This window comes from Corvus kubaryi, unplaced genomic scaffold, assembly GCF_017639235.1.
Source record: "Corvus kubaryi isolate FWS band 111438036 unplaced genomic scaffold, C.kubaryi_AGA036_p1.0 37334, whole genome shotgun sequence".
NCBI lineage: Eukaryota > Metazoa > Chordata > Aves > Passeriformes > Corvidae > Corvus > Corvus kubaryi.
The window spans coordinates 1,291,580-1,317,477 of NW_024581108.1; the positions used below are offsets into that span (position 1 = coordinate 1,291,580).

Sequence of the window (25,898 nt, forward strand, 5' to 3'; positions counted from 1 at the left end):
AACCCCAAAAGAAACAGTGTTCATTCTTTGAAGTCTGTGTTACTGCTTCAGTATGTTTTTCTGTGGGATATTTCATGACTCTTCTCTCCTTTCATGTTCTTGCAATGCTGATCTGTGCTCATCTGTGCTCTCACTGACAGCAGCCATCACTGCGTATTGATCTGTTCCTTTTATGACAGCTTCATTCCAGGCCTTCCTTTTGCTGATGGAATGACTTTTCCTTGGATGTATAGAATTACCCCCTCTGCTGTCCAACTGAGTACTTCAACCTAAGAGAGCAAATACTTTATCCAAGCCTTTTATGTGTAACACTTAACCTCTTGAGGATCTGGTCTTGATTGAAAAACAAAACCTCCAGAACAGCCAGCAACCCACCCACAGCTCTCTCTGGCTGCTTCCATGGGTAACACCCAAGATCACCTTGCCCCTATCACTGCTCACATTTCACATCTCTGCAGTGGTTCCCTTTGTTACTTTTACATGTGATATATGCATCTCAGTATATTCTGAAGACTGCCTAAAGTTTGGGGATGAAGTGGACAGCTCTGCTCTCTATTCCCTAATGGACCTTTAAGGTGTGTTTATTAAGTGTGTCTTTTCCTAAAGCCTTACAAAAGCATTTTTTGGTTGAGCACTGGACCAAAACATTGCCTTGTGTTGGGTTTTTTGTGGGAAATGTGGAAAATACAGAAGAAGCAGCAATTTTATGCATTTTAATGTTGCTTGGCATATAGTTCACAAACACTATTCAGGTAGAGTGAGACCTGAAAATGCATTTAAAAGGGTAAAATCAAGAGAGAGCCAGGAAAATTATGAGTATGTATGCCTGAGATGCCTAAGGATGCCTCTGAAACTCTGCAACCAAACTGGTTTCACAAGCCTGATGAAGCCGAGCTTCTTTACAGCTACAAAAATTTACATACCTGGTGTACGTATTAAAAAAAACCCAAAAGACTTTGTAGTACAATATTATTTTCTAGTATTTTTCTTCTTCTCTATGCTTTTTCTGGACTACTTCAACAAGTGTTTTAATTGTTACTAGATTAACTTGTCTATCCCATAGGTTCCATCATTCCAGCTCTTGTGACATGCAGTGTGTTTCATCCATGTCAGATGGTTCCATTGAGGAGATCAGAAAACACCCTCGAGTCTTACAGCACTCCCCAGCCAGGCTGCAACCAAAGCACGTGGTGCAAGTTTAGCTTTTTGCATTCTCTTCCAAACCTCAGTTTTCAATGACCTTAGCAAAGACAGAGTGTCAAACAGCTGTGTCATGTTCTAATGCACAGAGGAAGAAGGTTTTCAGATTTTATACCTTGTAGACCAAGACTGGCTAAGAAACTCTAGGGAAATGTACTGGGTTATCCCACAGCTTCCCTCCACAGGTGGATCTGTATGTTTTTTGGCACTTAACAAAGGAAATATTTTACTGTAGACCTAACAGTAAAAATTAGTAAACTGAGAAGAATTATCGTGTATCTGAGAATCTTCTGAAGCAAATTCAGAGTTTGGAATGGTGAAAACTTGATAAAGCTGGGAAAAAGTAATTTGAAATAACTGTATGGAAATGGGAATAACCAATAGAAAGGTTTGTTCATGGAAATTTGGCTTTGTTTGGACATGAATTTAATGTAAAGACTCTGGGGTTAGAAGTTGTTGTCCCAAACCTTGAATACTTGGGTTTTTTCAACACCCTGATCTGGCTAGGTTTCAGGGTCAGCACTTAAGGATGTGAAGGTCTGAAGTGCCCGGTTAGTCTGGCACTGAGCTAATGGGGGATGCCAGTTCTGTTACATGATTTTAGAGCATGTGATGCTGTACAAATACCTTTCCATCTTAATTGGTGGGAAAAAAAGAAGTGCTTTCTTTTATATTCATATTTTTAATTTTTTTGTTAGTTTTCTACTGACTGCTTCTTTCCCCAGGTAACATTTTTCATTTTCATATATGTAAATATAAGGAGGCATAGAATCAGCAGAACTTTCTTTTCTTCTTTTAACATGTCAAAGAATTCTCAGCTCACAAGGCTCCCTCAGAAATAGGCCTGCAAACCAGGTAACCCCTGTGCTCTGGATTTTTCTCAACAGGCACATTAGTGCTGAGCACCTTTTAAAGCAGAGGCTGTCTCTGTCAGGCAAGATGTGTTCATCCCATACCTGTGCACATTCTCTCAAAGGCAAGATATTGCCAGATATTATTTTGCTGGGTTTTGCTTAACTCGGTCTTCGCTTCCACCTTGCAACTATGCACAACTTTAGTGTCTTGTCTTTACAGGGATCAGTGCTGTGTGGTTCTGATGTGCTTAACAAGTAGTGCTTTTGGGAACATTTTTCTACACAAACATCCCCTCCTACCTGGACTTTTACCTTGGGGAGGCAAAAGAGAAGGTGTTCCAGATTTTCTATTTTGTTTTTGCATCCCACTCATGCCTCACTTGAAGCCAATCTCTAAAAGGGATGAAATTCAAACAGTTGTTAACTCATAGAAACAACAAATGCATCTGACAAACAGCAGCTCATCATTCATTCTCATTCAGTGACACGGAAACCCCCAGAGAGTGGGGAAGAAGGAGCCTCCTGTTTTGCAAACCTCCTTTGGTGTCCGATAGAAACACGGCATCCTTGCCTTGATGTTTGGATGTCATCAGGAACTGCTGAGAATGCAAGAGGAAAAAAATTAGTTCAGGCTATGAGGAATAGGAGGAAAAGATGAGTTTTATGTAAACAAAGTCAGAAAAACTTTGGAAATAATTGTTTAAATCATCTAGGAAAGCTGGTGGAATGTCATAGTTATGGAGGCTTTTTGGCAGAAGTGGTATTTATTGGCTGGGTTTAGTTTAGCATGGAGAACGTCAACTAAGTATAAAGTTGTTAGTGCTGGAAAACCCTGCTGCAAAGAGGCATAAAATGCAGCAAGCTGTGTGGTGCACACCAAACCTGGTATGCCTGAAAACAGCAGGTTCACACAGACACAGCCAGCATCATTTGAGTGTGCATATTTTATATATACTGATTTATTACCTAGATCCAGTGGTACTTTCTAGGAATGATTTACCCTAACAAGATAGAGCCCAGACGGATTGCAGTGTTTTCATGCACAGAGTTGTCTCCTAACTCCTATGCTGACAAGATTCTGAAAGTGGACTTCAGACCCGGATTTGTGGAAGGGATTTCTTCGTTGACTCTCTATGAAACATTGCATGGAGGAAAATGGAAACCATATGCAATTCACTACACAGATCTGTTTTTCATTTAAATCTTTTCCTGTATTATATTTTCTGCTAGTAGAGGAGAGAGAAACAAACTGCTAGATGAATAGTATGGAGCTTAAAATGAAAGGAGTGTGGTTTCCTTTTTTTTTTAAGTAAAGAAAAAATTTGATCAGCAGTATAATTTCGTGTAGGATTCTATATAGAAAGAAGATAATTTGTATATAATAGGTTGGAACATCCAATTTAAGTCTTAGTGAATTGAATTGATATCATAGATCTGGGAGGGTGCTGAGTTAATAGAGCTGTACCTACACCGAGTGTAGGCACCACAATGTAAAAGTCTTGATGAACTCTGCACACAGAATGAAAATATGCAGTAGTGTCTGATACTGTTCAAAACATCCTTGAGCTGGTGTGGAGTTGTGGAAAACTTCACCATCTCTGAAAAATCAGTGGATTTACTCAGAGTCTCAGGGTAGATTTACTCAGAGTCTTGGGTTTAGATTTTTTCACCTAGTTTTGAACAGAAGTTCAGTTTTTAAAAGTTCACTGAGACTCTTTAGTGCCGAGGTAGTCCCTTGGTTTTTTTGCACAGAGTCTGGGCAAAGAAGCGCTGCAGGACAAATAAAATAGAGTACAGCACTTTAAACAAAGCTGAGCTTTTTCATGTATTGGATATGTTATACTTTGAGTTCAGTCTGTGAGTGAAGGACTTAACTGGCTTGAAAGGGAAGTTGTGAAGATCTTCTGCCTCTTGGACTTTTTGGAAGCTGTACAAAATGGAGCTCTTCAGTGATAATTACCAGGTGCTCAGCAATATGTATGTGCACGTGGTAAACACCTAGATTTGTCCAGGGATTTCAGGCTGTATTATCCGGCAGTGTAAACAGCATGGTAAGGAATCTTTGTTTGGTCGGGGTAGTAGTGAAAAGAGGAGATGAATCCCTAGGTCCAGTTTTCTTAGATTTCCAAGGAGAACATCTAAATCTGCTTGAAAAATAACAACACTATGATAAAGGGATATTGCAGACAGTCAGGAGTGTTTGTGCACGTCCTGTCAGCCTCACAGATTAAAGAAGGCTGAAGGACCAGTTTCAGTTGCTAGATGTCTTTAAAGAAACTTTCAGTGTTTTCATGTAACTATTACAACAATGCTAAAGCAGCTTCTGAGCAGTAGAAATGCACAGATCAAGCGATAGTACACACTTTATATGGTGAAGAACTGCACAAAGAGCCACTGAGCTCACCAAAGCCATTGGAGGGCCTTTGAGAAAGCCTCAGTGGATTGCAGGCTGATGATGCTGCTGTCATGCAGTTGGTTGAAATCTGTCTTGATTCAGTTACCAGCAAAGACCTGAAGGCACGTAAGGGCATAACCGAAAAGCAAGTCAGAAAAGCCACAAAATGTTTCTGCTGTTCTGTCAGTGTCGTACAACTCAAATGTTCTCTCAGAGTATTTGAATTCTGAGCAGGAAAAAAAATTGAAATGTGATTCAATGGAATGAAATTCTGCATTCCTGCCTTCTGAACATCAAATATAGGAGAGAATTGTTTCTACTTCTTTTCAAAAAGGTGTTAATTATATATACCTGATTCCTGTACTGGCTCTTTTTCAAAATGCACTGAGATTTCTGTCCTGTGAGAGTAGCTACAGACTGATTTGGGGTTGGTGTGGTCAAAGCTTCATAGAAAACCTTGCATTGAGAGGGGGAAAAAAGGATACTTTAATTTATATAATAGTAAAGTGCTGAGTGGACAGGACATGTAATCATTGTATCCTTGTGTCTTATTGACAAAGCATGTAAGATCTTATTTTGATTACTACAGAATAATATGTAACAATATCTCACTCATCAAAATACTAAAGAACTCTAACAAAATGAATGTAATCCTTATAAAATGTTTGCCTTGTATAGTTCATTCCCTTTAAATGTCTTCTGCTTGTATCTTTAAACTGTAAGCACTTAAAAATATTGATTCCCTCTGTGTGCATCCAAATCTCCATATAAAGATGTAACCCTAAATTATAGCATTTAGATACTGCTATAATGAAAATATTTACCATTAATGTTTGGCTTGCACATTGTTTCACAGAATCTTTTTTTTTTTTTTTCGTTTCTATTGGGTCCCTTAATTTTGGAGGGATGGGAAATATTTTGTTTTTCAGGTTGGCTAAATCAAAATGCTGTTTTTAGTCTGAAGTTTTCCAGTTAGCTAGGGAGACACATGTTTTTGTGTGGAAAACTTAGCTGTTTGAATGTATTTGAATTATCTGAAATTTTATTTATATGCTTTCCACCTGTTGAGAAATATATGTGGTGGTTTTTTAGCTTTCGTTCATAATTCAAGCCCCTGTTTTGAAACTTCATGTTTGGCATACTCTGAGGTATTGACAGGCAGTTGCCTTGACTAGGAAAAACAATCATGGGCATTTAAAAAAAAAAAATTTGGTGGTGTCCTTCCTGTCTTCACTTTGAAGATCTATGAGACATTTGATTATGTAAAGTCAATATGTTGCTATTTTGGAGTCTGTTATGTTTAAATATACTGTGCATTCAATTCCAGAGCTGTTAGTGTTTTGTTCATTCATAGAAGGGCTGATAGAAAATTTCCTGTGCAAGAGGGCAAGTTTGTCTAAATCTCTGTGTAATGAGACTATTTCTATTCATGGCCACACTTCATTGTCTGTTTATTACACCATCAGCTTTCTTTTTCTAAAAACTGCACATCTCTTGTGATTGGAATAGAATCATAACATAGGAGCTGAAACAAGAGGTGATCAGTGACAGGAGAGAGAGATAGTAAAGGGTAGAGGCAATATTTAATTACTTGAAAAGGGGTGACCGTAACAGATGTTGGATGTGATGGATTACTCAGTCTGCTTATTAACTACAGTGCTACTCTGCTCCCAGCCACCACACAATCCCTTCAAATCAACTTGTTCTAACAACAAGCTGGAAAAATCAATGAAGAAATCGGATCTGATTGCAGATTATACTCCAAAGAGAGGCCTGTGTGAGGTCTGCATAAACCCCTGCTCCTGAGCTGAGACTACACCTGTGTATATGTACAGTGCTTTGTATAATGAAGAAACTCGCAGGGGTTTGTTTTCGTTTGTTTGTTTATTTTTTCACAAGTTGTTCATTTTTCATTATAGACTTGGAGATTTAAAGACACAATGATAATGATTCCATCCACAGGAGGGTATGCTGGAAAAGCATTAACTCAGGAAAGAGAGAAGGGAAGGAAGCTCCATAATTCCTCAGTGTTGGAAACATTCTGAAGAATTAAATGTATTTTTTGATAAGATAAGCAGTATGATTGGAGTGAAGACTGAATCATGATTTTTGCGCTTGTCTTTGTCATAAACATGTATGACCGTGAGCAAATTATTTCTACTTTGGGTTCCTTCTCTTTTCTGTAAAGCTTTCAGAAGAACTTGTTATAGTGCAATGCAAGTGTTTGTCTGGAGCTCTGATAAAGTAGTAGCAAAAAACAGGTAGTAGAGAATGTTTGAAGTTAGGCAGAGACATTAGGGAATTATGCAATAGGAGACGGTTTGTGTGTAAATTTATTCTGTTCCACAAAATCTCCTGCAGTGTCCCCTTTATGATAACTCCCAGAAGTCCTGCATTTGAACAGCTAGAGGAGAAAAAAAAAAGTCTTTAATATATTGCCTCAGTCTTATGAGAAGAGGTTTACAGAGAGATCATGTTTGGATCCAGCCTGACTGGAATATTATCTGTCAGTTAGTGCTTCTGGATCCTTAACACCTGTAAAATTTGTCTAAGGCTACTTTGAACTTCAGTGCGCTGGATTCAGTTTGGAACTTGAGTGGAGTCTCCTTTGCCATGTGGCTGAAGGCCATATTTTTCCATCTATGTTTTCAAAACCACATCTCTTGTGTCATCTTTCAGTTTCTTGAACTGATACTATCACCATTTATCAATCTCTGACTTCAGGGACCTTCAATTCCTTCCCCCAGGGACTTCCCCTCTTCCACTATTGTATCTGCAAGCCATGATCTCCTAAGAATTGCCATCTAGAAGATGTAATAGTGCAATTCTTTCTGCACCCAGTCCCTTTGCTCCCCAGAACCATTCTAGTCCCACTTAGCCATTTAGCCATTAATGCGTGAATACTCTGATGGAAATCTGGTTTTTATTTTCCTTTCATTCTTCTGTTGTTTTGTTGCTTTGCACTCAACTGGTCATATAGAAGGAAAAACTGTTAGATTGTGGCCAATCTGTCATAATAGGTGACCTTTCTATACCACATGGAGTTGAGTTTGGAAAGAACATCCTCTAGAGAGGAACCTGTGGAAATCATGCCTGCATTATTCACCCGCTGCAGTCTAATTTCCCACAGGATTTTGGATAGAGGCTACATTTATCTTCACTACCAATCATAAATGTCAATATTTTAAAGTAATTATTAAATATGTCTGCTAAAGGCCAAAAAACTAATGGTAAATTCCTTTTACACAGGGTATGTGCATATAATTAAAGAAAAACATTCTCTAGAGCCAGGAAGTCAGAAGTGAGGCCTTATGTTACAGTATCAGAAGGTAACATCAGGGAGAGCTGTTAAACGTGTACCCAATTGATAGTCTTCTGTGTAGAATCTGGTAATTTACACCATGCTCCACTCCTTACGTTTATGAAGGTGTTGGTGATTCATTCTTTTAATGTAGCTTTGCTATTACCAATGAATTTTGTTCTCTTGTGTTGTGTATCATAGCACGCTTATCTGACTGAGTCTGTGGGGTTTTTTTTGGTGAGATTGATCTTAATTCTTTTGCATAGGTCAATCATAACTGTGTTTCATTTGTTTACCCCTACTTACCTTCCCCAAGATAATTTGTGACTTGGTTTGCAATGATAGTGATATACCTGATTTGAGGCAATTAAAATTGTTCAGTACGTCTTGTGGAAGTAAATGTTATTGCAGTAGCCTAGCCTCATCTTGTTAAGGTTTGCTAAATCTCCAGGTTCTTATTTCTGTGGACCTTGGGATGCATTTATGAAGAAAGGGAAAGTGGAGTCTATGACAGTAAAGGAAAAATAGCAGAAAAGATCCTGAGCAAATACTATCAGATGAAAGATTGGAGAAGTGGGGAGGACAACAGTCTTGGGAAGGGAGAGTTGGAGAAGGGAGCAGGCTCTGTTCTGGAGATTTGTGTCATGTGAACAGGTGGCACCACAAGCCTTAGAATATGTTGTTAGAACACCATAAGGAGCTTCAATAATATTGGCAGCCTCCCAGAAATCTTCATATGATGTTTGGAAGTTTAATGATAAAAATTTGACTTGGCAATAGCAGCCAAGTACTCCAAGGGTTTGTGGTGCAAATGCAGGTGTCAGATGCTGAAAGAGCATCCAAAGGTTGGAGTAGGTGTGCTTGAAGACTTGTTAGCTGGTTAAGAAATGAAGGCATTGGTATTTAGTTAACCCTTCAGTCACAGCTAGGTGACTGCTTAGGAATGAACATTAGTTCTGTCTTCTGCTGTGTGGAAACCCAGATCATTAAAATTGGCACTTTGTGTCTATTATACCTGAATATGTTCACCTTGACCTGGTTTCAGCCAGTGAAAGGACATTGTCTGAACACTCCCACTAGGCAATGAGAGGTTAGTCTTAGGAGCTCTTTCTGTATATTCATTACTTGCTATTCGAACTAGTTTGCTAATATTGTTCTGAACGATATTAATTTTGGAACCAAGTTGTTTCTCTAATGTGCAGGAAAAATCCTGCTTTGCTGTCCTGTAATTATCTCTTATAACTTTTGAAAACAAATGACCCTGTTTGTACCTTTCAGTGGAGACATTATGTATTGAGGGCATTGCTAAAGCATGGTTATGTACATTAACAGAAACCTCTCCTTGCTTTCATACTGCTTTTGTAATAAAGTCACATTTCACTGGAAAAGGCTGCAGTCTGCTTTCCATCTCCATTAAGACTCATTGTAAGCCATGCTATGAAAATTCCTGAATGAATGGCAAAATTGGAGACCTGCTTACTTGTTTCCAATAGAAATGAGAAACCAAATTTAGCTGAAATGTTTATTCTGTCTAGTGAACATCTTGAATTTGCTAAGGATATTTCCTTCAGAACTTTGTGTCAGTTTCTTCCCAATGTCAAAGGGAAAGTTTAAGAATTCTTTCAAGCCTTGGACAGCACGGAAAGCAACCAGAAAAGGAGATAGACAGTCAGGGAGGTACTACACCTCTGCTTGTCATCTTCTTAGTGATGACTATTTGGGGGCTAGACTTTTACTGTTTTCTAATGCTCACTACCCTACTTGCTCATACAGTTATGAGAGAGTAAACTACAAACAGTAGTTTGCAAAGTTCTGTTTGCTTCTGCCCAGTAAAAAATACCCCAGTGGTTAAAGGAGGTGAGTGAGCCAGATTTAGCTGAGTACCAGAAACTGCAGGATGTATGTGACTTTAGGAAGTATGGCAGAGATCCCTGGCTGAATTGGCATGGAGTTTTCCTCCATGAGCTCTCAAAGTAGAACCAATGAGACCTGATTATATGGGATCCTTCAATACTATTTTTATGGTTGTTTTTTGAAACAGAACCAGCTTAATAAACAGTGCTTTTGGACAACTGCTTGGGAGCTATGGAGTAAAAGTATCATATGTGTATTTATCCAGTGCCACCTGCTGAGCCAGCAGCTGCAGTGTGCACTGGGTCTCTTCCATTGTAGCCATTGATGCTCTGATAGTCTAACTCGGGTATAAAGGCTACTTTATACTGCCTTGGAAGATACGATTCCAGAAATTTGTAAGCGCTACTTTCTGTTTTTCTTGCAAGTTGTGCTGGGTAAGATTTGTGCCCTTGCCTGCAGCTCAGAGCTGCTGCTTTACTAAAATGGCTCCATGGTCTCTGGTAGCTTTAAAGGGAAAATGGGGCTTATTTTACGTGTTACTATTTTCCTTGTATTTTTTGTAAGAGTGCAATTAAAATGCTATTTACTATCGGTTGCCCTCCAATCCCCACCCCCACCCTTCTTAATTGTTTACTTGGAGCTCAGAGAGCACAGTTCATTGTTAGGAAGAAAGAGAACAATTCAGACAACTTGGTCAATCAGTCTGCAGCTTGTTTTAATTTTTACACTGCCTCTATTGTGTGGAAAATATGACTTTTATAAGCATGATAGTGCATCCATGAAATGAGAGTTTTTGCAAATGTTATATCCATAAAATGAGTAGGTTTAAAAAATTGATTCTGTACTCTTAGACGATACTGTCATGTAAGTTGTTGCAGTGTTTTTAGATATACGCTGTACAAGTATTACAACCAGAAATCTACATGAAAGGAACATTGTTTGCAAAGTCAAGTACTCAGAAGCTAGGAAATAGTAGATTTATGGTTGTTTGTACAAATGTAATTCTCTCCTCTTGTATGTGCTTTCTGCACAGTAAATGAGGCAGGAGTCCTAAAGAAAAACAGTGCACAATCACGTAATCAGATACTTAATCACAATGCGTACACACATGGAGCAGAATGGAGGTTGTATGTGCAACCATAAATCTGACATTCCCTGACTCTCACGTGCTTGATGTTGAAAGAATTTCATTTAAGTTTTAACGTTGGCTGGCTTGGGGTATGATTTCCTAACTTTAAGAAGGAAGGAAGACTAAAAGAGTTTATTCAACTGTTAACGTTGGATGCAACTCTACGGGTGGAGGTTCAGGGTGAGGGGCTGAACTTCACAGCTGATCCTATTCTCAAGTGATCCTATTCCCACAGTGCAAGCTGTGGGAGCACTGCAGTGCTGGGGAGATGAGCTATGTATGCCCCAGCCCTATGTAATAAACTTACTGTAACCACTCTCTCTGCCTTTTCGACCTTCACCCTTCAGCATTGCCAGAGGAGTTGTAAGGATTAGCAGTGGTGGCTGGCAGGATGAGGAAATTGTCTCAGTGCCATGGCAATTCTTTGTCAGATTCAGATATTGTGGGCACGACAAATGCCCAATTCAGGATGTTTTCCTTCTGCATGAACAAAAGTGAGGCAGAATTTAATGGGTTGGAGACATTGTAAAATCTCCTGGCTTGAAGACTTGTTTTGGGTTTGTTTTTTCTCCCCCCTGCTGTGTCTTATCAAGAGCTACAGATTTGAGAGATCTTCAAAGATTAATCCACAAGATGGATTAACAATGGGAAATGTGAGGGAGTTAAAAAATTTTAGATTAGTATCATCTGCTGAATTTGAAATGGTGTTGTACCCAGATTGACTCTCTCACAGTTCATCAAGATTTTTGGAAAAGACTAGGTGGTTGTAAGAAGGTTAAATTTATCTTCTGTAAAAATCCCATCAAATCTGATGGACAATTGTTCAAAAATATAACAGCCATCTTGCACAAAACCAGCCAAACCAAAACAACCTGTAACTGTCCAGCTATTCCTGCCAGCACTGAGCTGCTTTAGGGTAAGCTTAAGGAACTGGGCACAGTTCATCTCCCTTGTCACCTTGCCTTGACTGCTACATCACAACCAAGAATTGCCTGTGCTCTTGGACGCCAAGTGGGATTTGTGCATCCAGCACTGTATTTGGGTCACAAAGCTTGCAGTCAAGTGAGCAGATTCCTGGCCTTCGACCCCTGGCTTTTTAATACCTCACCTCAGTTGTGTAGCTCTCATGTGGAACTGCACTGATCAGAAGTGTAATGTGAAACTGATTTTGCAAAACAATAAATTGCAGAGAACTTGAGGAAACAGCTGGTTTTGGTTAGTAAATTGCACATAAAATACAGAACATCAGTAAATGGAAGTCTTGGCCCCAGGAGGGGAGAAGCAATGTTTAGCCCCCTCGCTTTCCCTGTGCTGGCGATTGGTTTGAGCTCACTTGCTTTTGGCCCCAAAGGGGGCTGTTCCAGCAGCCTGAATAGCCAGAGCATTGCAGAAGCTCAGTCACAACCTTCATGTCTGCCTTTGCTGGAGATTGTGAATAGCAAGTTACAGCAGCAAGGAGTCAGAGCTTGACACGGGAATACCTCTTGACAGGGGCGTTTCCCAAGTTGCTGGATTAGCCAACGCTGTAGACCGTGGTGGCGGCCAGAGTGGCATAATCTGCTGGGTTAGCTGGACCCCAGGTTTAAAATGCTTCTGTTCTTGCAACGCCTTATGATTTGCAAAGACAAATAAATCACACCAAGGAAAAGTAAAAACTATCCCAAAAACCCACAACCAAACAAATCCTAAAATAATAATAATAATAATAATAATAATAATAAAAAAAAATCCTTCTTTTGCAGTTAACACTGAGTAACTAAGTATTTATGAGGTTCACACTAACTACAGCAATAAAATGTAGTTGATATTGAATTAATCTTACCAATTTGATGCATGTGGTAAGGATGATGGTTGCTTCAATCCTTACTGTACCAAAGATGTATAAATTTAAATTGTGTTTTGTGAACTGGAGCTCTCTTTAATGTTGACTTCTAGCTGTGTTGCAGCTAAACCCGTGCCCAGATCCAAGACTGCAGACGCTCACACACGATTAATCTCACAAATTTATGAATGCCAGAGCATGGAGTAAAATGAAAACAACTGGAGGAATGTATAAGAGGAATAATTGGACTGTATCCAGATGTGCATGTGTAAAACATCACTGATTGACTCCTCCCCCATATCCTGCCTGAAGAAAGGAATTTTTTTCAAAAATAAACTGGGGTTATTTGAAAGAAGTTGTGGTGTCTGAATGAAATCTAATAGGCAGGATTAGTGGTAATTAGGTACATTCTTTGCTCCTTGTTTTTTTTTGTTTGGTTTGGTTTTTTCCAACTCTTTTAGTATCACTGAATTTAGCAGATTCTTTGCAGTTTCAGTGTTACAGCTGGAGCTTTTGCCTTGCCGATTTGAACTGCAGGATAGTAGAGGAGAATCACAAGGATTGCGTGTGTGTGTGTTATGCATTGAAAACTTCATGAGCACTACCAGGCATTTGTAAGTTCTGTATCAGGATATTTTTGTGGTGAAGATTGGTTAAGAGGCAGAGGGACACTTGAAAGTTTTTATATAGAGAGAATTTACTTAACAGAAAGGGAAAATAAAAAAAGAAGTGGCCCTTCCTTGTGTTGTATTTGCAGATTGGAGTGGAAAGGAAGGCGGTAAACATGCTGTTACCCAGAATTGGTTAAATGTCAGGCTCTCGGTGCAGGAGAACTCGCAGCGTATGGAGTCAGGGCCAGCGTCTTCCCTCTGCCACCGCTGTCCACTCTCAGACAGACCGGCGTTACAACAGGCATGGGAAGACAGGGAAAGGAAGGAGAAAAGCCTAGACTGGAGAAAAGACAGCTTTTGCTTTACTGCTTTGTTGATTTAAAAAGAAATAGATAAATCTGTCATTTCCCTAATTATTTTAACGCACTTTTTATATTCTTCCTCTTCAGTAAATCGCATTGCCCACCTTTAAACACTTGTGTGCTTTCTCAGCACAAACTTTTCCTAGACATTTCGTAACACTTATTTTTCTCTCCAAATTAAAGTAGCAGAAACTTTGGCTGAGTTTCACAAAACATCCTTACCGGCTTGCTCTACTGTCTTATGTTTACTTTGGTTCTGTACCCAAGTAGGTTGAGAAAAAAGAAAGAAATAGCACTGAATCTTCTTAAAAACTGCAGTTGATACTTACTGTGGGGAAGGCTCGTAATGTTCTCATTCTTTTTCTAGTCCTTGCTCACACAGCACTGTCCCTGAAGCCAAGGACATGAAAATAAAAAAATTCTTTGGGGTTTGGACCACGAGACTGTAGCCACCTCCCTCCACTAAAGCCTTTATCGCAGAAGGACGCTGTGCCGGTTTCTTTTCACAAAATCTTGTTTTGGATTTCACCCTTTATTTTAGCTCTGCTTAAAATGGGGTTGAAGCAATATTACAATTTGGCTCCTGTTGAAGGGATGGGTTAGAACTTAGTCTTTCTCTGCTTCAAGAAGTTAGACTTTTTTCCGTCCTCTAATGGAAAAGGACATGCTAAACTGTCCAGGCAGGCTCGTATTGTTGCCAGGGATGCAATACTCTTGCACTTACACTGAATGAGCACAGAGGCACGATACTGTTTCTACACCAGGTATAAAAGTGCCAGGCACGAATCTGATTTAATAGAATATGTGAATATGTTTTTGAACTTAGTGTCACAATGTTTCCACTAGAATACAGTAAAAGATTTTTCTGAAAAATAGTCATAGTCCTTGGATAAAGAGCTCCAGAGGTTCATCTGAAAAGGCTTCATAGTTGGAAAGACTCTTTAAAAAAAAGAAGTAAATTTCAGAGTTGCCACAGCTCGTCGTGTTGCTTCGCTGAAGCTGCAGCAGCTGTCGAGGTGAGATGGAGTTGCCTTGGTAACAGCACATATTGTATAACAGTACCACACCACCATCAAACCAGTGAGGTGAGAAGTAGTTTAAAAGCATTACTAAATTTTTATGGTACGTCTGCTACATTTTCAACCTTGTGGTTGGCTGAGTTTGTTCAGTGTAGCCTTCCTGGAGCCCAGAAAAAGCTCAACTGCTGAATTCTGTTCAGTGAAGAAAAGGGAGGGGGGAATCCCCAATTTGTGTTCATTTTTTTTCTTTAAATGCTGGAGTTAAGCTGTCTCGGTATAACTGTTCTTTTAAATTACGCTTATACTCACAAGGCAGTTAATGCTTTACCTAAACACATTTTTCTCTCTTTTTATATACCTTCTATTCCAAGGAAGAGTGAGCTTTTTTTACTGTTTTTAGTAATGAAAGCAGGAGATATTTAGAAAAATCTGTTAAAACTTAGCAGGGAAAGCCCCCAAAGATGAAATAGGTCTGGTTCTGTGGTTGCAATACAAATACGGGCATTCAGATGGTGATGTCTTTTGTGATGACACACAGGTACTGTGCTTTCTTTCCAGTTCGTTGTTTTCCAGTCCTTTGTGCTTCCCACAGCTGATTTTTTAATACCATTTATAATCACTTCCCACCACACTAATTCGCTAATAGCCCTCCTTGTATATCATGGATTCAACCAGAGAACTTCAGATCTATTATTTTATGAGACCAGTGGCCTCCAAAAGATTCTTCAGGCTTTTTTCTGAATTTATTTACTAACAAAGTATATGTCTTGGTGGAAAGATTGGTCATGTAAATTTTTCACCTACCTTCACCATTATTGCACTTCTTGGTTAATTTTTACAAAGATTCGGATCACTTTGTGTGTTTTTTGGGTGGTGATATTTAATGGCATTAATTAGAAACCAGACAAAACCAGGGGGTAGGTTATTTCATGCTTTTAAACCTAAATCTGAAAAGAAAACAAAAAACCCCTTGAACAAAAACACGGTATGAACCTTAAGCTGAGGGGGGAAATGCGACGAGAGGAGCAAGTGTTGTGAAAACCCTGCAAATCACAACCACCTGGTTAGAGTAGTGAGTCCCATGTAAATTAAAGAAGAACTGACTTCAGTTGCAATGTTCAAAAAATGAACCTACAAGACGCTGCCCAAAGCTCTAGTTAATAATTATTGCAAACAGCTTGGAGCCAGCCCAAACTGTACAGGCCTGTTGGATCCTCTCAGGGGTTCATGCATACCACAGTGATTATTGCATGCTTTTCCAAGCTCCATTGTGTGTTCTTGCTCGTGGGATGTGGTGCCTCTAGTGTTGAGCTGTGGAACTCTGTGACAGAGCTGTCCCAGCAGGTATGGTCACGTTTCTGCTTCTTGTGAATTCTTGGTCTGTGGGAGCTGGTTTGAAGTGTGGTGGACAGACCTGAGAGAAATGGTTTCTTGTGCCTGGGAGCTGATGGAGCTATAGAATATATTGTAGAAGTTATTCATAGCATACCTAAGTGTTGCTGGAGTTGCTGCTGCTGAGGTTCTTCAGAATCAGAGGATATTCCAAAGCATCTCTCCTGCTCAGCCATATTTCAGGCACCCGTGCTGATAACCTAATTAAAATTCAGGGCTCACTAACCTGGGTGTAGTCCCTTGGAAACAGATCTGTCCTTCTTCCAGTTCTTTATTCAGTGCAGAGTTGCCATGTGCAGAATGATACTCTGCTGACAAAGAGCAGTTTAAAGCAGGGCTTCCTGCATTGAGTTCTCCGGTGTCCTTAGCACAGGTGTTGCTGTATTCACTCTGCCAGTGGTGGTCAGTCTAGCAAAGGATCTTTGATATCTGTGGATTTTGAAGACAAGGAAGAAGAAACTGAAGTAATAGTGATGAGGGAGGAATTTCTCCTTTCAATACCCTTTAAATCCTATTAAACTATCTAGTCTGAGCACTACTTTGTTATTAGCCCATGGAGTTTGTTGTGCAGTTGCACAGCTTTATGCTTCATACTTATTTTGAGTGGGGTTGCATGGAGGCAAATCTTAAAAACCAGTTATCAGTTTGTAAATAATCTTCACTTCCCTAACATGGCATGGCTTTGCAGCCTTTGAAGTAGGGTCTAGCTACAACATCAGAGGAGCATGTATGTTACTGGAACACTGCCAGATGGCCTCCAGACTTTTAGTCATGGGTACAAGGATTGTCAGCCCTTGGGCAAGAAATGTTACAAGTATTTTTACAGTGCCAGTCTGGAATATTCCCTACATGTTCCCACAGTGCAGGTGATGGTAACAGTCCTGTTATCAGTTTTTAGTTTAGCAGTAGATTGACAGAATCTGCATTTCTCAGACCTGCCCATCTTTTTCTGCTCCCATTGCATCACAGACCCACATCTTTGAATGTGTATTTTTACCAGTATTCGGAATATGACTGAGTTCTGCTGAGCCATCTCTATTGATTAACCACAAGTAAGAAACTTAATAACTGTAGCATGTTTTTGGCTGAAACATTTTGTTAATTGCTTATGTTAGTTAGTTGCTTGGGTGAGTGAGCTGGCCTATTAAATCTTCCAGTGGTTTTAAACTTCATTTTTGAAAGGTATTTTCTATTAGCTGAGACAACCAACTTATTGTCTTGGCAATCAGAGTACGACATATACACTGGAGCAAAAACTATTAGGAAGAGGATCAGAAAACTGGTTAGTATGTCAGGCTGGTAGTTGTTATGATCATTTCTGTGTTCTGCTCAGAAGATTTGTTTTTTTCCCCCCTATACATTTTTGAAGGTACTTTTATCCCGATCTGTAGAAAAAAGGCATCACTATTTTTGATTTGTTGATAACATGCCATTGGGGAATTGTATGGTGGTTGTGCTCCATTGTTCCTCTTTTCCATTCATTTGGGGATTATTTTAAGGATTGGATCCTTAAAGGAATGGTATTTGAATTCATTCTGTGTCTCTTTACAATGGCAAATGAGAGACTGATATTTGAACACACTAATTTTGGAAGAGTTACCGTAATGCTTTCTTTTGCCTTGATGTCCTTTCTCTGCTGGTACTGAAGGGATAGGCCAGCATCTGCCCTTGCCTTAGATAGAGTTGTTGAATTTTGTACTGAATTGTTGTTTGTATTTCAAGTCTTGCTGTCTGTCTGTGCCCATGGTTGCCATCACTGTGGAAAGTAACATCCCCTCTTCTTGTGGAATATTACGCTGAATAGCTCAGTGGATTTTGTCCTGATGGTCACCTTGGCAATATCTAATTGGAGAGGAATGAGAATAGTCCTGAAGCCTCATGTCTCTGAAACTTGATGCCATTTGCAGCAGGAATAGCAAAAACACTCTGAATGTCCTCACTGAAGCTCCCATAGGTCCAGCTGGGAAAGTCAGGCAGGTAGTGAATGCACAGCCTGTAACTCTGGTAACACTGTTCTGGTATCTACCTCAGAACACACATGGGGTTGAAGCACTCTGTGTGCCCTGTGCTTGGAGACTGGTGCAGGTGTGTGTGCAGTCTGTCTGCAAGATCTTTGACTTGGCTACCTGGCTTCTGGGAATCTTGAATAAGTGACCACGGCCCTTCTTTTCCAGTTAGGAAAGGTTACCATGGGGTAAACAAGTATTTCAGGCATTGTTGTCATATGGTGGCTTAGCTGGAACACATCTATTTTACTGACTGCGAGAATGTGAGGCCTCAGCAAGATTAACCCACTGAAACAAGCATAGAAAGAAATCATTTAAGAATGAGGTGATGTACCCTTGTTTTCTGTTAAAGTGAAATTTGTTATTTTTCCCATTCGTGGAGTCACTTAAGAAGTGGGAGAGACTGGGGATGGTATGAGGATGGTAAAAAGCATCAGTGTAAAAGATGGCAGTCACTCCAGGCTGAAAATAAGGGTTGTATAAATAGGAATGTTTTAATTTAATTAATGTGGGATTAATCACTGCAGATGAGACAGGCTACAGGACTGGGTACAGTATCTCTTTTGTTATTTGTTTTTATATATAACTTCTAGTCAATCTTAGGCTATTGATAAAGGTCATGAAAATGGACTGTAACTGATTGGTGTGAGTAGCTTTTATGTGATCCGTCATCTGTTACAAGAGATATCCCACATGCTAATGTATGTTTCTAAGCATATCTACTGTGCTATCTGTTTATCTAAATTTTTTTCTTTTCATTTCCCACTTTTGCAATGCCTTTTTATTTTATTTCCTGGCCAACAAGTGAGAAGTAAACTCAGGGTAGTGATTTAAACATTTTTCAAGAAAGAATAGTCTTGTAACTAAAACATAAGATGAAAAGTTAAAAGCTATTATTGGGTTTCTGATTCTACTGTTTATCTTGTTAAACTCACTGTAAAGAGATACTGTCAACATAAAATCAGACTTCAGTCTGCAATTTTCTTATCTGTTAGATATAAACAAAACTTTACCATAATGAAAAAGCTAAGGAAAGAAAAATCTCCAATTTTGACATTGTGTATCTGACAGCATTTCGAAAAGTAGCAATTCCTGTCCTGAATCAGATCAGTGTGTTTGTCAAAGCAGTAAATGCCAGATGCTCAAGAGGAACTAAATCTAATAGAGTGCTGCAGCCCCCACAGCAGACGGCTGGGCAGCATTTGGCTCCCTCCCTGACTTACGAAACTTTATTTTCCTTGCATGGGTTCCTTCTTCCTTTTCTAATGCAGCTGGGAACATCCATAGGAAAGGATTTCTTGAGTCACACTGAATTCTTAGTCTCAAGGATACTTGGCATCAGTGCAGGTCATAGCTTAAGTATGTGCTTTGTTTAAAGAAACTTCTGTTTATCAGCTTTCACAGAGGAAATGCAACTGTCAGTGACTCGTTAGATTTCATCTTCTGTTTATATTGGAGAAAACAATATTCACAAACATAGAAAATTAATGTTAAAGCTACAGAATGGTAGGTGGGTGTGTAGAGGAACAGGTAGACCTTACACTACTGAATACAGTATTGGTTTTGTTTGTTTTAGATTAAACTATCCAATAAATGTCTCTTTGATTGCAAACTCACCGATAAAAAACTGTGCATCTTCCCTGTAAGACTTCAATTTAATAATTAATGTTTATAGAGAGTGCATAAATCCATTACAAAATGCATAAAGTCAAAAAACAAATACTTCCTAAGCATTTAAATGCCAGTGGCCAACAATGGGTTAAAAATACGGCACATTTTTGGTAACATTAGAAGCCCTGATGGGTGGAGTAGGCAATGGGCGTTTTAGTGTGGATGCTTTGCTAACCCTTTGCTGTGCAGCTGCAGTACAAATGCACTGAAGCAATGGCCAGAAGCAAAGTGGGTTCTCGGGAAGCTGTATTTCGTGAGGCCTGTTTTTAAAACTTTTTTCTGTGCAGGAGAGATTTAATGTTTGCTGCTGCAGGAGGAGCAAGGATTTTAACTGTTTTCTAATCACTAGCTTTTTCTGGTAAATACTGTAGAAAAAGCATTACAAGTACAGCTTTAAGAAGTTAGGAAAGCTCGTTAGCAACCAGTTGCCAAAATATCTATTTCTACACACTCTACACAAGTTAGAATAATCAAATTAAATGAAAGGTGGTTTTTGCATCTGGTTTTGGATCTGGAAATAAGTTGATACAGACAGATTCACTGGACAGTTTAATTGCTGTAATAAATTAGCAGTAAACCTCATGAAAATAGTATTTTCTTTTTTCACTGTGAAGACAGATATATCCTTACATAAAGAGAAGTTTGCTTCCTCCTTTGTCTAATTGTTGACAACTGTACATTTTCAGTTAGGTTTTTGTAATGGGTAACTACACATAAGAAATCCCATCTGTATGAATTACTGTGGAAAGTGCAGGCATCCTCAGAGGTGGTCAATAAGCTGTGCTGCTAACAGCAGAAAGTCTAGCAAGAAATGTCTTTTTATTATGCTTTGCAAAAATAGCCTCTGAAGATTCCACACGGGAGCTTTGTGGGAGGGCATTCCACACTGTGGGAGCAGAATGAGTGCCTTTAGGCATCTGAGGTCAAAATGTGGACAAGGACTTCAGACATTTATAGCTGTGTTTCTCCCTGCTTACAAAAAAACTTACTCAACAGTTTAGGAACAGTTTATATGGCAAGCTTAATTTGGGGATAGCCAACACTTTATTGGCACAAGTTACATGAAACTTAGAATTCTAAGTTCTTCATTATTTCCATCATGACCTTCTTTGCTGTGTACAATGCACAAGTTCCTATAGACTTCATGTGAGACATATGAAGTTATGCTTTTCTGTAAATTATTTGCCCCTGAGAGGATGGTCCAACACCCTACTCTACCAAATGGAAAAGATGAGTAGCTACTCCTGAGCTAGGCTGGTACCCAGCCAGGAGGGGATAAATTAAGGCGTGGTCCTTTATTTCTCAGAGCCTTGAGACCTTTGCTTTTGGAACAGACCCAGATGTTGACCTCTCCAGTGGAAGATGAAGGTGCCTCTATGGATTGAGTCTCCTGCTCAGCTGGACTCACTCCTCTTCTCTGGGTTTGGTTTGAAGTTGCAGTTTATTCCATAGAGTGAGGGTTTTCATGCTGGGTGAGCACAGGGTGTTTGTGCCTTTCAGCTCCACACAAACAAGAAGTTGCATCATTCCTGAAAAATTGAGTTTGTTTAATTCTGTTGTTAGAACCCATGTCTCATGTCCCTGTCTCAAGCACCTCTGCCAAGCTGTGTCTAACGCACTGCCCTGAGCACCTTCCCAAGGAGCATGGTACAGGAGCTGGGACTTGGAAAAAGCAGTTCTGGAGAGAAGGAGCTGGTGGATCCAGGTCTAGACTCTGGAAAATTGTCTGCAGTGGGGTAGAGCAGAGGGGGAAAGACATGCTTAGAACACAAAAGCATTTGAGATGCTCAGGCTTTGCTTTTGGTGAAGACTGTGTGTCATCTTGAACAGCAAAGATGCTGCTTGCAGTGTAAATAGCAGAGTAAGAGCAGGGCGTAGCTCTAAGGAACTCCTGGGCATTTTAAATCAGGTTTGCTGTTTTATTCCCTCTGTAACTTAGATAAGAGGTTTACATGTATCAGTTGCAGAGTTCTTACTCTTATGACTTCAAGCTGTTGATTTAAAACTGAGGCATTTGAGAGAGCTGAAGGAAGGGGGTGGGGGCTTAACTGAACTTTGCAGTTTATGCTGGTGCTTCATTTTCTTTAACTTAATTTTATTTTCCTAATATCTAGCCATAATAATTTTTACTGCTTTGTAGGCTTTTTGGTGAAGAATAATGTAAAAGAAAGATTGAACACTGGAGCTTTCTCAACATCGCCTATTAATGGGTTTCCCCCTCAACCAAGCAGTAGGTCAGCTTTTTCCATGGTGTGTCTGTTTTAGTTAAAACACCTCATTATCTTTAAGTTCTCCACCATGAATCTATATCGTGATCACTGAAAATCGTGGTGATGGTGATGCACATGTTTTTTGTTGCTTATTGCCTTTGGGAGCGTTCTCTGTTGTGTCAGCCCCACACCAATATGTGAACTTTTGATATGAAAGAAGACGCTTTTGCAGTTATTTTCTGTCTGACTCTCTAAACAAGAATATAAAGATATGTCAGTTTTCCAGATGAATTATTCCACTAGATCTCTGTTAGATGAATTAAGTAATAATTTTGATTCTGTATTAGAAATTTCTAGCTTTTCCCATTTGTGTGCCATTACTAAGTCAGTCTACAGATATTTTAGATAACTGTGCAGCAGTTTCTTCCATAACCTTTTCCTAACCTTATTCCCACCTCTGCAGCCATTTCTCCAGGTCACCATGTTTTATACTTATCAACAGGTCTTTTTACTTTCTCATTTTCATCTTTGAGGTACTCTGAACTGCTTTATAGTCCTCGCTAAATTTTTCTCCCTTCTAGGGCCACCTCCCCTTTAGGACATGAATAGCAGAGAAACGAGTGTTGTGATTCTGTAATTAACAGTTCTTTTTAAACAAGTCCAGAGGAGGCCATTGAGATGCTCAGAAGGCTGGAGCATCTTTCCTATGAGGACAGGCTGACAGAGTTAGGGTTCTTCAGCCTGGAGAACAGAAGGCTCCAGGGAGACCTTAGAGCAGCTGAAGTATAAATTAAAGGAACTCCAGGAGAGCTGGAGAGGTAGTTTTGACAAGGGCTTGGACTGATAGGACAAGGGATAATGGCTTTAAATTGATAGGGAGTGGGTTTAGATCAGGTACCAGAAAGAAATTCTTCCCTGTGGTGGTGGTGAGGCCCTGGCATAGGTTGCCCAGAGAAGCTGTGAATGCGTCATGCCTGGAAATGTTCAAGACTGGGTTGGATGGGGCTTGGAGCAGCCTGGGACAGTGGAAGGTGTCCCCGCCCATGGCAGGGGGGTGGGAATGAGATGAGCTTTAAACTCCCTTCCACTCTTCCAACCCAAACCATTCTACAGTAGGGTTTCTTTCTTTTGAAGCAGTGCTGGTGTCTGTGTGGATGTTTGTGTGAGGGCAGTGAGGATTTTCTTAAACTGCAGAGTAAGCTGAGAATTTGCAGCCCAGTTCAAATGAATTAGAAATGTTTTCTTATGGAACTCATCACCTGACATCAGTCAAGTTTTGCACTAAATGATCCAAATAACGAAATAATGAAGACTTTTTGGCTGTGTTGTTTAAGCTGACGGAATTCAGTATCCAATGGTAATGAGAGTATAATTATTTTAGATTAAGGGGCATGCGCCTGTTAGGGTATATAAAATTTTCCTCCTTTTCAGTGAGCACAAGAAAAATTCCATAATGTGCTTCTCTTCAAGGCAATCTTGTGTCTTAGTGATCTGAAAGGGTCTGGGATTTTTTTTATGCCTGCAGAAAATATCAGAGGTCACTGATATCAAAGGCTCCTATCTTCACTTACCTTTTAGGAGGAGGTGGTGTCAGTTTTGTAAGAGTGCCGTGTACAGTTCCAGCTGCTTTACAAACAGTGCCCTTCTCTGCAAAAAGCACCTAGAAGTGGTGGTCTTTGTCCACATACAAACTGTGGCCAGAGTTGTCTTTCCATTTCTGTGGTTCCTGACTTGAAAAACACTTCTTGCACCAAACATCTTTTGCAGAAGATGTGGGAAAAGGAAGTGAGTGCAAGAAAAACAAGGGGACTCAGGATTCACCTGTAAAGGCTCTGTGCAGCTGCCAAGTGAATTTGGCTTTAAACCCTAGTTTTGTGTTCTTAGACTAAACTGTATTTTTCCCCTTCTGAATTAGGTTCTCTCCCATCCGCATTTCTAAAGTGTGATTTCAGGGTAGGTTGATCTTTGAGGCCTTCTGTTTTCATTAGGGAATGTGAATTTCTTTAAAATGTAAATTTTCCAGGCTTATAACGCTTGGTTTGGGGAGGATTTTTTTTTTCTTTTTTGAGTAATGGCAATTAGTTCTGTAATGCATTTATTTAAATATACATGCATTTAGCCTTGTCTATTGTTATGTACTTTTTTTCTGGGAGTTACTAGTAATTATATTTTGGTAATCTATTAGTATAAAACCCTCATTATTTCAAGCTATTTCAGTATAGTGTATTATTAGACATTTAAAACAAATCTAAACTGCTAGACAATCTAGTTTTTTTAACCTTGGGAATATCCTCAAAGGAGCACAGAATGTTATTTCAGCAAAAGGAATGAATTGAGACAATAATTAAAATATACATTTAGTTTGAGTAATGTAAATGTAAAGAATGGATCAGAGAAAATCAAATTGCTGAATATGATGTTGAAATAGCGCTTGGGCAAACATAGAACACTTTTAATGAACTTTTTATTTCAGTACTTTATTTCAAGATTTTTGAGGCTTTTGAAGGCCAGAGGAGAACTAGCTGAATTGTTTTCTTTGTTTTATATTGTATTTTTAAAATTTTGTTGCATGGACAACTTTACAATAAGCTGTCCTCCCTGCTATGTATCTTTGAGTGTCCTGAAAACAAAATGAGCGGAAAAATGTTTGTCTAAAATGTTCTTTATTGCTTTAGAACACGTTAAAGGATGATCTCTGATAGCAGAATTAACTGTGTGTGAAATGAGCTCACTGACAGCTAGTAAGATGGTTTACACGAGTAAGGCTTAGTTGTATCAATTCAGTTTTCAGAATCAATCATAGAACTAACTTCTTTGTGAAAAATTATATACTTCGGAGTTTGATAGATAGTTTCATTCTTATAGATTCCTTACTGAAATTCAATTTTGTACATATATTTGTAGGTTAGCTATCTTGTTTTCACTTGGATTTTTGTTGTGACCGTGCTGCTTTCCTATGGAAACACTTTCAAAATGTCAGTGTTAGAAAGCAGTTGTAATAGATTTTTCCAGCAGCAGTTCCTTGTTGGTTGCAGTATCTGTAAAAGCTAACGACATTAAGGAGTAATGGAGTATATCTTTCAAAGCACAAGTAACGAGTAATAGGGGTGTTTTGACATAGTGTTTAAAGAAAAAAAAAAACCTGGAATTTGGTTTCCTGCCCAGAACTTTGACTGACTGTCTGGGAATTCAGTGCCGTATGTCAATGTTATGTAGAATTAGTGTACGTATGCTGCAGTGATTCTTTACAAATGTAATAGTGTCCTGCAAGTTTAGGGCCAGGGAGTTGATAGTCCCCAATATTTTGAGTCAGCATTGATAAAGACTTACACTGTTGAGGAAGTGCTTTATAGCAAATATTGCCCTTTCTTCCAGAGAAGCAGCAGTGTTCGTCTTCCTTGTCCATAGTACAGCCTCATACTGTAAAAATTCAACATTTTTGCAGGCGTGTTTCAACTTTTGGATATCAATGCACCTTTTTTGTTGTCTTCTGTGTTTGCAATAATGTCATTACCTCTTGCATTACCATTGTTTGTTTGGAGTTCTCAAGCTCCTGGAGACTTTCAAAGCCATTGTACCTTTCATGGATTCTTTGAAACAGCTGAGATTAAGCATGTGTAGCCAGTGCTGCTGAAGCAAAACTTTACACCTTATTTATTGAATCTTTAAAAATCTTACTTTCATAATATCACTTCACCAACAATAGCTATCCAAGCTGCATGTTACAAAATTTTAGAGCATGATGAAGGTAGATCTTACAGCTATTGTGATCATTGGTTAGAGTTTTTTTTCCTTAGGAAAGAGCTCCTTTTTAATTGTGCTCTTGGGGCGGCCAACTGACAGTATCTTAACAAAGATGATTAAGTAAATGCAGGTGTTTGTCATCTTAACACAACTTTCAGTCTACACAATGGTGTATTCAATCTGTATTTTCCTCCCGAAGCAAACAGCATGGAATAAAAGAGGGTGTTAGGTATGAATCAGAGTAGTACTTGATTGCAGGAATCCAGACATGGGAGAACTGGAATTCTTTAAAGATGATGTTATTTTATACAGAGGAGAAGTGACATAT

At 39.2% G+C, this 25,898-nt stretch overlaps 1 protein-coding gene and 1 long non-coding RNA gene across 19 annotated transcripts in view; one reads left to right on the forward strand and one right to left on the reverse strand.

Annotated features, from left to right (window-relative positions):
* The window catches only part of DNM3 (dynamin 3), a 173,066-nt gene that overhangs the window by 68,739 nt on the left and 78,429 nt on the right, over window positions 1–25,898 (forward strand). The window contains exon 16 of one of the 15 annotated variants that reach the window (XM_042029798.1): window positions 1,064–5,633. The exons of the other annotated variants lie outside the window; for them this stretch is intronic. Within the exon in view, the coding sequence (XP_041885732.1) occupies window positions 1,064–1,087 (24 nt within the window). The 3' untranslated portion in view covers window positions 1,088–5,633. Of the gene's footprint in view, window positions 1–1,063; window positions 5,634–25,898 lie in introns of those variants that run through there. 15 annotated transcript variants of the gene reach the window in all.
* Window positions 699–14,012, reverse strand: LOC121665507. 4 transcript variants are annotated; one of them, XR_006016375.1, is made up of 4 exons: window positions 13,858–14,012; window positions 4,459–4,565; window positions 2,590–2,653; window positions 699–2,447 (listed from the first exon to the last, which is right to left on the reverse strand). It is a non-coding gene; the product is annotated as an uncharacterized LOC121665507 (long non-coding RNA). The 4 variants fall into 4 exon arrangements; XR_006016376.1 differs by having other exon boundaries at window positions 699–1,172; window positions 2,367–2,653; XR_006016374.1 differs by having other exon boundaries at window positions 699–1,172; window positions 2,355–2,653.